At 37.6% G+C, this 12,400-nt stretch overlaps 1 protein-coding gene across 1 annotated transcript in view; it reads right to left on the bottom strand.

Annotated features, from left to right (window-relative positions):
- The window catches only part of LOC140168523 (lissencephaly-1 homolog), an 86,661-nt gene that overhangs the window by 15,614 nt on the left and 58,647 nt on the right, over window positions 1–12,400 (bottom strand). Inside the window, exons 6-8 of the mRNA XM_072191924.1 lie at window positions 10,588–10,762; window positions 9,619–9,715; window positions 4,409–4,540 (exon numbers count right to left, since the gene is read on the bottom strand). Of these exons, the coding sequence (XP_072048025.1) occupies window positions 4,409–4,540; window positions 9,619–9,715; window positions 10,588–10,762 (404 nt within the window). The remainder of the gene's footprint in view (window positions 1–4,408; window positions 4,541–9,618; window positions 9,716–10,587; window positions 10,763–12,400) is intronic.

Below are 12,400 nucleotides of genomic sequence, written 5' to 3'. Positions count from 1 at the left end.
AATGATTCCATCGAATAATTGCAATTATCCAAATTTATGATTACGGGATGCATTTCAACGAAGATAACAAATAATTTCCATAATTGCATGGTTGTTCCTAAACCGAACACTCGATACACGGAGAAGAGTTTCATTGCTTAGTATCCTTAGGCCTACTTCTGAGTATTTTCGATAATTTCCGTATATATGGCAAATAAAACAAATCATCATGAAGATCTCCAATAAAATTGTGTGTAGTAATATACATAACGCAACACAGGTCCAGCTACCTTCACTTCAGCCTCAGGTGCAACGCTGCAATGATTTGTTATTGACCATTTGATATGAACCTGTGACTATTATGGCAATTGTCCTTGTTATGCAAAATAGAGACCTATTAAACGCATCAGAAGTGCATGGCTATTGATTGTCTAATCACTTGAAGGACATTATAATTATGTACGAATCTACAGATATAGAAATTACAGGTGTGTCCAGTCTTGCGTGCGTGAGATACCTTGTAAATGTAAATATATCAATAATACGAATCAACAGATAAAGAAATTACAAATGTGGAACAATGTAATGTTTGCTTTCTCCATTTATTATTACAAGTAACTTACGAATTCACAGCTTTAGAGAATATTATTGTTAGTATAAAGCAATGGTTTAAGTCAGAGAATACACTCGAAACTGTTGATTCTTGAAAATAATCAACTCGCTCCGCTCGTTGATTATTTTTCAAGAATCAACAGTTCCTCGTGTATTCTCCTTAACAGAATTAATTGAACTGCACACAGCTCAAGCTTCCAGCACACAGTTCTGAAGCACTATAATGTATGTACACACATGGAACAACCTCATAAACATTTGAAACATATGACATCAGTTAAAAGTAAATGCAGGTACATGAACTGTGTCCTTCAGAGTGAGACTGATTTTTGATAGTGATTACTCTTGCAAGGATTTTTTGCTTGGGGTACTAATTTATATAAAGCAACAAGCACTGATTTTTAACAGATTTTCACAAGCATAATTTGGGTGATTTGTTTGCATTTTATGCACATTGTGCCACAAGTTTTAAAAAATCATAAACAAATTGTTTTGCTTCAAATGAGTTCAGCATGTTTTGAGCCCACGTTATAACAAGACAAACATAATTGTATTATTGTACTTAGCATGTTGAGGGCTCAGCGTAACATCTCCATTACCTCCCAGTGTATTAATGCAATAGTGCTTATGAATAACATTATAATCATAAAGACTTCTCTACTCTGACATCATCTGTCAATCAAACTCGGGCATGGTTTGTTTACAAACGTGGGGATGATTGAGTTTCTGAACGCAGCGGTAAAACAGCAAGCCTTATGGTTAATTTTGCACCTTCAAACATACAAACTGTCTCAAAGTTAAGTCTTCGTAATGGGAAACTTTTTTTCCTGAAGGCACCATGTCAACATGCTTAGAAAGTTGCTTTTTGCCTTGTAAAAGTACCATAATCTTTCACCATTTTCTGCGATTCCTTTTCTCTGATGAAGGCACCAGATGAATCAATCTTCCTGTTACGCACTACTAACAAATCAAGGGTCGTGGGGAGTTTGATTGACAGTAACGTCAGATGCAAATAAAGTCTTTTTAGTCAGTCTAAGTTGATAGTCTTGCACTGAGCCCTTGATGTATACTTCAGTTTAGTATTGACTTATTAACCTATACTTATGTACATTCAGTAAATTACGATCATTTATCACATGTTGTAAAATTTATTTCTGGCTTTTTAACTTCACAGAATATTTGCTGCCATAGTGCATGTTAGTAACCATTGGTTTTGATATGCTATAAGCTTTGTGTTGTGATCATTTCGATCAGTGGTTCATAACAAAGAAAGCGTGAGCCAGTTGACCTAGCAACGGTCATATTCTAATATGTGACACGATCTGGTCCATGGGGGCCAAAGGCGGCAAATTTGAAACTGAGATAAAGGTAAAAATATGGAGTTCAAAAACAATAAAATACATAAGAAAATAGACATCCACTTTAGAACCAAGTATGCTAGGCCTTTGGTGTTTTCAGCAAATGATAGCCTATTATATGTATAATGTAATAATTGCAGTAACTCAATTTTCAAAAATGCCTCCTTTGGCCCCCATGGACCAGATTGTGTCACATATGCACTACGACAGCGAATAAGCATACTATTATTTATCACCTTTGTATCTCTGTAAATCGTACACAAGACTGTGGAGGTAGTGTGATACTTACCAAAATACTTGATCATACTTTAATTTGAAAACTATTTCATGCAGATCCCCTTAAAACAGTGTGCATCCCTGAATCTAATGTGTTATAATTTGTACAATGTTTACAGTGCACAAATTCCCTAATAAAACTAGCATTGCCAATCCTTTTCTGTCTCTAACTTTGTTACCTTCATCACAATATTTTCTATCATATAGAACATGATTGGTTTTGAAAACATGTATGGTTTTGAACACAAGTAAAACCCCCTTTTCATTTAAAGTGCTTCATTCACTACATCAGGTATCCCCTTGCAGGGTTGTAGCTAGGCCAATTTCTATGCCAGGTGGCAAATTATTGTGAAGCAGAGCGCATGTAGCACGTGTAGCTCTTGCGCTTACGGCCGGGGGACCAGGGGCCCGCTTAAGGGTATCATCCCCCTAAAATGTTTTTTTTTTTGTCTTCTTATGATGAAAAAAAAAGCGTAATACTGTGAGTAGCTACAACCCTGTCCCCTTGGTATCAGTGGTTGTGCATGATCAACACAGAATGCCCAACACAATTTGACACTTTTGGTCAACCGATGAGAAGTCTTGGCAATGCGGGTTATTGTGCATTTAAATCCCTACTACCAACTGGTCACCAATTCACATAATACCTTTGTCTTGTTAGGTCCATCCACTATAGTTAGCTGAGAAAGTGTGGGTTATGTATACAGTACACAGATTAGTAACAAAGAAATACAATTATTAACAAGTTTACACTACAGTTTTTACGCAAAACGCAATTTAAAAAAACGGAAAGACTTGGTTGTAACAGGGATGTGAGTGGCCTCGCTCACAAAATGTGAACATTCACTATAGTCTAGGCTTGCGATCACGATATGTGACTGTAATGCTGTCGTCCTTTTACTGAGGAGCACCGGCCGAACAATGTAAAAATTGCGAGCTGACAGCAGAATTAAAATGCAGAAATCTTTGCAAACGAGGATATGTCACAGTCCTGTTGTAACAAAGCCACATACCACTGTTTACTTACAAATGTTAGTTTAACTTAAATTTAAATATGATTAGTAAGTATGAACTACAAGGTTAGTTACAAACGAACAAGTGAATTTAATTTTGTGGTCATGACCTTCTTCAATTTACGCATATTTAATTTGGTCCTACAGCGTTATTGTTGCCCCGATAGATACTGGCGGCCTTTTCTATTATACTCTGGAATATCAAGCTTAATAATGAACATTTGCGAAGTGTTATCGTTTTTTATTTACAAAAAAAAGGATAGCAGTCCAGACCTGCCAACAGACAAATTCAAAGACTTGGGGTGTGCAATACTTTCAGGATTCAGAGAAGCTTTTGCAGGTCTGAATTTATCATAATAGACTAAAAAGAATGCTATAGCAAATTTTAAAGTGACATTTTCATCATTTTCTGCTGTTCTTACATTTAAATTTGCCATCACTGAAATGTTCAGAAAACAGTACTGTCCCTCATTTTCACTTTGGTAAACCCCAAATGAGGGACAGTTGGCAGGTCTGTAGCACTACGCAAATGTTTGAGGGTCATCACACCAATCGGCGCACCGACTGCGCTATAGGACCAAACTTCACATGGTGCCTTAGGTTGGATCATGTTTTATGCGCAGAAACAGGCTCCATTCTGTCACTGAAATGATTTTTGCCAGGGTTCTTTGAAAGTGGTCTTCTCTCCAAAAGTAAGCAAGTTTACAAGTTAGCATTAGTGTTAGGGTGAAGGTAAAGGTTGTGGTTCTAACAATTAGTTTGGGCTAGAGATCAACTACATTTATTTCAAGCAACAAGGTTGCGATTGTAGCGCCGACAGATTGAAAAAGATGGTCAAGCTTTCGTCAGGTGTGACTGTGACTTCTTCACGACTAGCAAGAAATAATGTACATATTTCTGCCGCAAGACTATAACATTAATAAGCAAGTTTTCTCTGAATATGTGTTTTATATAAATTGCCATTTTACACATTTCTTTTCAAGAGCTGTTACAACAACCATGGACGAAGTTTCTTATTTTCAGTCCTGAAGAGTCAGAGTCATGCCTGATGAAAGCTTGACCACCTTTTCAATCTCATCATGGCAAGTTTGCAAAAAACTTGGTCCTATTTAAGTGACACAAAATGCAGGTCTATAACTTGCCCCCTTCCAATGAATGAGTCCAACTTACCTCAGCACCAATTGCTTCATTGATAGTGGTGTGCGCATTCTCTGGTGCCCAGTTTATACATTCTACTACATGGTCGTGTTCTCGTAGCTCTAGCTTGCACTCTTTAGTAGCGACCACCCAGACACGTACAGTCTACAGTAAAAAATAATCGAGTACAGATTGCATGAATTATATAATTAGACACAGAAGGAACAATTGAATTTTTATGTAGATTTACAGGTTGTATGTATGATGCAACTAAAATTGATCTTTTTAGATGTACAACACTACTAAGATTCCTTGAGCAAGGACAAAGTTACAAGTATTTTGAGTGAGACAGGGTTACCCCCATCAATGCCACTGATGGTGATTGGAAACACTACTACGAGATCACTGACCCGCAAGATCACTCCACCCCTTTGCCGCTGTGGCAGCAATGCTGGGAGTTGAATTCAAATCAACTCGGAGCAGTGCCGCTCTTTATGTGAATAAAATACGATTTAGGAGCGGTGCTGAGCGGCAAGAGTGGCTTTCAGAGTCATGCCGCATGATGAAGTGTCACGCCGATCAGCAGCAAGCAGGCGAAAAGTATGAAACCAGCATAAGGGCAATATAATGATCTGCTTTTCATAGTGTATAAATGGCTATGTGCATCTTTTAAGGATTCTTTAGAAGAATACCAGGAAATAACGAAAGCAACACTTGCGTTCTGAACGTCTTGTTGTTCTTCACTTTTAAAGTGAAAAAGAGGGTTTCAAACTATGCAATTATGCAAAAGTAAAACAACCAAAATGTCACTTAAAATCAAATATTAATCATCAGTCTCTGTCATGGATAGTATTACACGTTTCTGGGAATTAATTCTGTCATCCACCGGTTTGTCTTTCACTCTACACAATATCCACAACGAGGAAATTAATTTCAGTAATGAATCACACTGCTGTCAAATGTTACACTGGTACTATCTAATGAAATGAGTGTTAAATCTGTAATTATCAGTTGAAATCCATACACCCCATATGGAAGATATGACTTTAATCAATTCCACACAGGGAGTGTGAATTTCAAATAGAGTTGCCCGAATGGGTGGTTCCATTTGATACCTATACACCCTGTTTGAGAGATTAAGGTCATGTCTTCCATAGAGGGTGTATGGATCAGGGATGTAAGTAGGACTGAAGAAAAAATCCTACAAATCGGGAAAAATCCTGAAAAAGCGCATGAATTTGGGCTAAAAGGCCCAAAATGGGCTGATAATAAATAAAAGTGCGGAAATTTGGACACAAAAAGGCCTACATTCAGGATTAATCCTACAAACTTACATCCCTCATGGATGTCAACTAGAATAATCCATTTACTCATTTTACCATGATTAAAATATTAGAAAACTATGTTGCAATTGACAGATCTGGCGATCAATCATATTGAGTCCAATATGTGTCTGAAAATGTGATTTTGTAATACAGTTTCAACAAATACATGCAGTTTTTAATGGATAATTCAAATGATGTTCAAAAGTTGAAACTGTAATCTAAATAATTTTGCTGGTATGCAACACAATCCATTAAAACATGGACAAATACGAAGTGTATAACTTTGCAACCAAGTATACCAGGGACTTACGGATTTCAACATCAGTAGGCTTACTGGCTTAGGTACTGAATAAATTAGTAAGGCCAAAATAAAATAAATTCACGTTTCCGGTAACCCACCTGTCCTTGTTTTTTGGTAGTGTTGGCCGATCCAACCCAAGATCGGATCTGCCGATCTCCGATCTGAAAATTAGCAGATCGGGCCGATCCGATCCAGATTCCTTAAATGTTATTTTACAACCAGTACAAGTTCATTCAAGTCCGGCCCCAGTAATGTTAACGGTCAAAGCTTAATTCCCCAAACCTGTAACTATGTAATATGATGACCGTTTTTAGAGGTTTTTCATGTCAGTATCAACCCAAATAAAATACCATTTTACACCCCAAGTCCCAGCGTTACTCACTCAGTGCCTCCGATTGTCGGAAGTTTAATCATTAATCCATTAAATGATGTACCATCGTACGGTTTCGTAGTTCTATGCCACTAGTTTTAATATTGACAATTTGTCGACCGTCTATTTATAAATAAATGATCGCGCATGCTCAGTTATGACTTTTTAAAGTCATAACTGAGCAGAGCTAATGGAATTCCCCGTATGTTACTGGAGGGGGTAGGTATATTCATTATATTGGGCAATTCAGTACTAATTACGGTATTTCCTTTCTCTTGGTTTCTTTCTTTCTTTCTTTTTCTTTTCTTTCTTTTATGTTTTTTTTTTTTTTCCTTTCTTCTTTTATGTTTCTTGCATTTCTCTTGATTGTTTTATTCTTCTTTCTTCTCCGCTGAATCAACTTTGATTTGCGTGTGTATAAGTTAGGCGAATCACTGTGCGAATTGATTCGATGACCCTGCAGCTAAATCAGCTCCATCGATATTATAATCATTTATGCATATGACGTATTGGGGAATACCGCGGAATTCCCATCCTGATTGGTTGTGCAGAGTTGTTTACAGAAAGAATTCACGTGTTCGGAGATTAAGAGATGAAATCGTCCGTGTGAAGAGGAAATATATTGGCATTAAATAGTAGTAATGTTACATAAGAAAGTAATGGTAAGCTTAAAGAATTGTTGTGTACTTTTATTACTGTCAAGTTCAGAGATCGGTAAGCTAGATCGGCAGCTGATAGCTCATCTGCCGATTCAGATTCAAGGCCGATGCAGTCCATATCGGCACCGATCTCCGATTCACAGATCGGTATCGGCCAACATTATTTCTTGGTGCCGCAAAAACAATTTTATGCCGTTTGGGGAAAAAATAGAATTGTTCAATAGTCGTCCGTGTTGATATTCTGATACAAAGTTGTTGGAAATCATTTTTATTCTCCCCCTCTCCGACTTTTTAAAATCAGTTGTGCAAATAAAATTTTTCCATTAAATAATTTTTTTCCTACCTTCTGTCCCAATTTTTTCAGAGCATGTTACTGAAAACAAATTTTTATTTTTACTAAGTCTAATGGTAATAATTTGATTTTTAAAATTTCTGACTTAGTCTTAGTGGATTAGATCATGTCCCACTTCCAATTAGCAACATTAACCCCTTGCACACAGCTAATGGTACTCCTTTTCCCACATCAAATCTCTGCAACCTTTCTGCCACTAAATGAACTAAATAAAAAGTCTCTTTAAAATGGCTACATTGCAATGAGAAATGTAATGAGCACTTTGTAATGTCACAAGCACTTAGCTGTAGCCAGGTCTACTACCAAACCCCACTCATTGAGTTCCTAGGAACTCTTGTCTAGGAACTCATGTGGTGTTAGTGAATCCTGGCTGCTTTCCTGTAGCATCCATTTCACGCCCAAAAATTATGGAATACAGGGTGTATCAAAATGATTGGTACCGACGACTTTTCATTTTTTACCGATTTCTTTTACTATTTTTTGTACCAGTTTGGGGTAAATCGTTTACATATTTGTAATTATAGTAGTTTTATCTTCTCTTAGAATTTTAGATCATAAAGATAGCATATTCTGTTCAGAAGTTACATGATTCTAAAGGAAAGTAGGTGTTTTCATCGTAACGCTGGATCAGTAGCGCAACGTTTTCAAAGCTCTATTTTACTACAAATACCTTGTGAGAATGATATGTTGAAAATCATGGAAATGTTTAATTTTTCCTTGCCTATTTCTTCATTCATAATGATATAAATGTTCTAATCAATATTTATTGGTTGAGAGTAATATTATTGACTTGAATAATAAGTGAAATAGGTTTGTGTATCAACACCTTCCAGTGCGGTAATTTATATTGTAGTATTGAGATTACTATTAAGTAGATGGTGTGGCAGAATGGCTATAGACTGTTGGCAGTGTAGGTTAGGTTAGACCTGGTAAAAGTATTCCACAGTATTCCACACTTCAGCGTCCATTCATAGTAAAGAATCGCTGGTTAATGCGAAGCTATGGAGAAGTGCAGAGAAGATTTCGAAGACGGTTTCCAAGCGCAAGGAGTATCTCATGCAAACATGCTATAACTGTTGTTTCACAATTTGATATGGCCCGTTGCAGAACGGATTCATCCCAGGTGTTAAGTTCATTCAAGATAGGGCTTCACCTCACACTGCCAGGGTGGTAAGGCAGGGACTTCGGGATCTTTCTTTCTAAAAGCATGTGTAAAGCAATTGTTTTGTTATGTAGACTGAGGTGAGATATTGAAGAGCAAGTATGCAATAAATAGTTCAAACAGTGAACCGATTCATCTTGTGTTGTGTAAGTAAAACCATGATTATGTCGATCTTCGTTTAAATGACAATAGCTCTCAGATGCATCAACCTATCATCTCCAGATTATTAGATCAATAAGTTAACATATACCCCTTTCTATTTATACTACAAAAACTATATTAATTAGCAATTTTATATTTTTGATATATTTTTGAAAATGTCACATAGCCCGGTACCAATCATTTTGATACACCCTGTATAAGCTTAATGGGATCTTGCTGGATGCACAGAACTAAATCAGATTAGCACTGGTCCAGTGGGCTGGATGTGACTCTCCCTGGCACTAACCAATTACACTGCAGTAACCTCGCCCAGGGTCAGAAACTCGCAACCAAGTACGAGAATCCTTTTGGATTCTCCCAGTGGCATTTCGCAAGAATCCTTGGTTTCTCGCCATATAACTTTGTATGATTAACTGAAATATTTGCGAGAATCCATTTAGATTCTTGCAATTTTGTTGACGAGAATCTTTGAGAGAATGGATTTTCACCAAATTTCCGCTATTTGAATGCATCGCAATCATAATAAGTGAACCAGTCCCAGACCAGATTGGCTTACATCATGGTGTGGTACCCCGTGCAGTGGCTTTATCAACAGGCCACAAGCAAGCCTTGAAATAAGCAGACTGGAACCAGGAGCAATTTGTTTTTGAACATTGCTCCTGGTTCACTGTGAATTTTACAAGGACCAGGAGCAATTGGTGGCTTTACAAGAGCAAATTTGCTCCCCGCGCCCACTTATTTCAAGGCTTGGCCACAAACTAGATTATTTAATTAGTGCAACGAAGTTGTTATTCAGTACAATTAGAAGCAACCAAATACTCATGATTGATTTTAATCATGTGCAAATTCCTTACACTTACTGCAGCTAGCTACCTAACATCATTCCAAGAGTAGCAGTCTTGTTTAACCTACCTGATCATTGGAAGCGCTTGCCAGTAGTGAGCCGTCCGGGTTGACTTTCACCATGCGTACCCATTCCCTGTGTCCGGCAAATGTCTTTACACAATAGCTGTTGAAAAGAAGATAAACAAAAGGAACACATTGAGAAAAGGTCACAGTCAGTGAATATTAATGCTGAACATCAAGCGTGTGGACAGGATCCCAAATCTACAACCTGACGGACACAGTCCCTCTCACTCTCCGAGTAAGGGTCTGGCAACTTTAATTCCCTGGGTGATGTGCTTTGGACAAAGGGCCTGTAAAAGGATATATGTCATATGGTACCAGGAAGCCGGTGACAACGCACACTATGTTAACATTACATTCAGCACTTATTGGGAGTGAGATACCATTTTTGAGGTCATTTTTAGAATGATAATTCCTGTTAAAATCATTAGGTAAGCTTAAAACTCACGCTGAAATGACGAACTATGAATTTAGAAACACAGACTTCTGGTTCACTTTTGGGTTTCCGACCAGATTTTCGCCGATTATTGACGCTATTAATATTATCGACCATGTGTGCAACTTGGTAAGCTTAAATACACAAGATAGCATGGAAATATCGGCATTTTGAAACATCTTGGTTGAAAAAAGTGGTGGGGCGTTTATTTGAAGGGGCGACTATTTGAGGAAATACGGTATTGATGGAATGCTGCTGCGACACCAAACTACATAAAAGGCCCAAGATCGTAGCAGATGGAGGAAGATGATGCAAGTAGTTTTCCATAGTGAGCTCCAGTGAGACTCAGTCGGGTTAGGGTTAAACATTGAAATACAGTATTGGTGCACTCGCATCATCATTCAGGTGTGATGCAGAGGACCACAAGCTTCAAACATCTGCTACAATCTTTGGCCATTTATGTTATTTGGTGTCAAAGACAGACAGACACCCCGACAGACACCCACAAAGACAGACAAACAAATATTATTATCACTTACCCTGTTGCTACTTCCCACATTTTAATGGTCTTATCTCTTGAACTAGACACTACAAAATCGCCCGAGGGCATGAAGCTAATTGACGATACATTATGATCATGACCGTGCATTGTCTTTACACATTCGTAGGATGTGAAGTCCCATAGCTTTATTGTCATGTCTGCTGAACACGAAGCTGCACATAGAAAAAGATAAAAACATCAAAATAATATTAAATGTTGAGGAAGTAACAAAATAGCAATAAATACACATGAGTGAAATATTTACATTCTTACCTGGCAATGTAACTAAAATGATTTTAAATACAAAAACAGTAAAATGCTCTTGATTCGTGAGATGAATCTATACCGTATTGTTTGTAATAAACGCTCCCCCTCTAATAAACGCCCCCCTCCAATGTTTCTGTGAAAAATTGTGTCAGTCACGATCGCTAAATTGAATGGACAAAACCTATTATGACTCAACTCCCATCCATTTCATTGCCTAATTATGGTAGAATTTCACTAATTCCATGCACTTACAGGTGTAATTTTGTTGTATTCCCCACGAAAATATCATTTTCCGTGGGCGCCGCCATCATGTATAGTGTAAATCCCTCCTTTTAATAGGAGCACCATCGGGAAATTGGACAAGATTTTTAAGCTTTTTTCACTGACAATTCACTTCCAATAAACACCCCCCTTTTGGAAAAATGCAACGCCCCGGGGGCGTTTATTACAAACAATACGGTACATACTTTTAGCAGGCAAGTTATCTCAATCAATAAGGCGTTCGACTATGGTGCGAGAGATTGCGGGTTCGAACCCTGGCGGTGCCTATTGAGTTAGCTTGAAATTGAACTTGCTTGAACTTGCTGCTAATTGCCTCGTTGCAACTCGTACGAAACTCGGGGAGCTGATCCTGGCTGCGAAGGTTATTTGTGGAATATCTAGAGTGTGCGTCTTGAAGCAGCAAAGTCCCTGAATTGTTGTTAAATTGTTTATGGAATGATGTGAGGCCGTAGTGGTCAGCGACAACCTGTAAAGTGCGCTGAGGCTTGTGGATCAACGTCTAGGCTTTGTGCCTGTGCGTACGTAGCGCACTATAAATCATTGTGCCTTTTTTACTGGGAAATTCTGACTTTTGCCGTTCATTTCGAAATGGCTAATTTAAAAGCCCGCAAAATTATTGACCTATAAAAACACAAAAACGGTTTTAAAAAGTAATTAAAATACCCCTCTACACAGTAATTGTTTTTTCCCACCAAATAAATACATGCAGGGCTTTGTAGGCTTGTAAAATAAATCCATGCCTTTTGTAGATTTTTGTATGTTAACTCTACTTTGACATATTTTAAGATCTGTGAGATCATAATCCGTAAAAAGCTGGTCTATGGCTGGGGGGCTTTTGTTTGACATGTCATATTTCTCGATAACATTTACGTATGTTTTTACCAAGTACCTTTTTATCAAGTAAATAATTGTGACTTTCAGTTTGTTCTATATATCATTCTGTATAGTCTGCACATTTAGAACTCCTTACCATCTCCATAAAAATGGTATTGCCCAACTGTTTTTCAATAAAATTTCAATACCCCATACCCGAATATGGCACGCTCAGGAAACCGCAAGCTAGAAATAATTTTACTAGAAACTTATTTTTAAAATTTCAAGGAATTCTGCAATCTGTCGCACTAATTGGTAACCAATATGTAAAGTGATCTGTGCAATATACAACTAGTCCAACTATTTTTTGCCCTTTTTCTGTAGATCACCCAGCACACACTAGAACGAAAACCAAATTAATTCAGATCAGGCGGCGCAGTTAGTAGACT

Source organism: Amphiura filiformis, chromosome 13 (genome assembly GCF_039555335.1).
Source record: "Amphiura filiformis chromosome 13, Afil_fr2py, whole genome shotgun sequence".
Classification (NCBI taxonomy): Eukaryota; Metazoa; Echinodermata; class Ophiuroidea; order Amphilepidida; family Amphiuridae; genus Amphiura; species Amphiura filiformis.
Note: the sequence above shows the minus strand (reverse complement) of the source record. Positions and strands in the feature narration are given on the sequence as shown.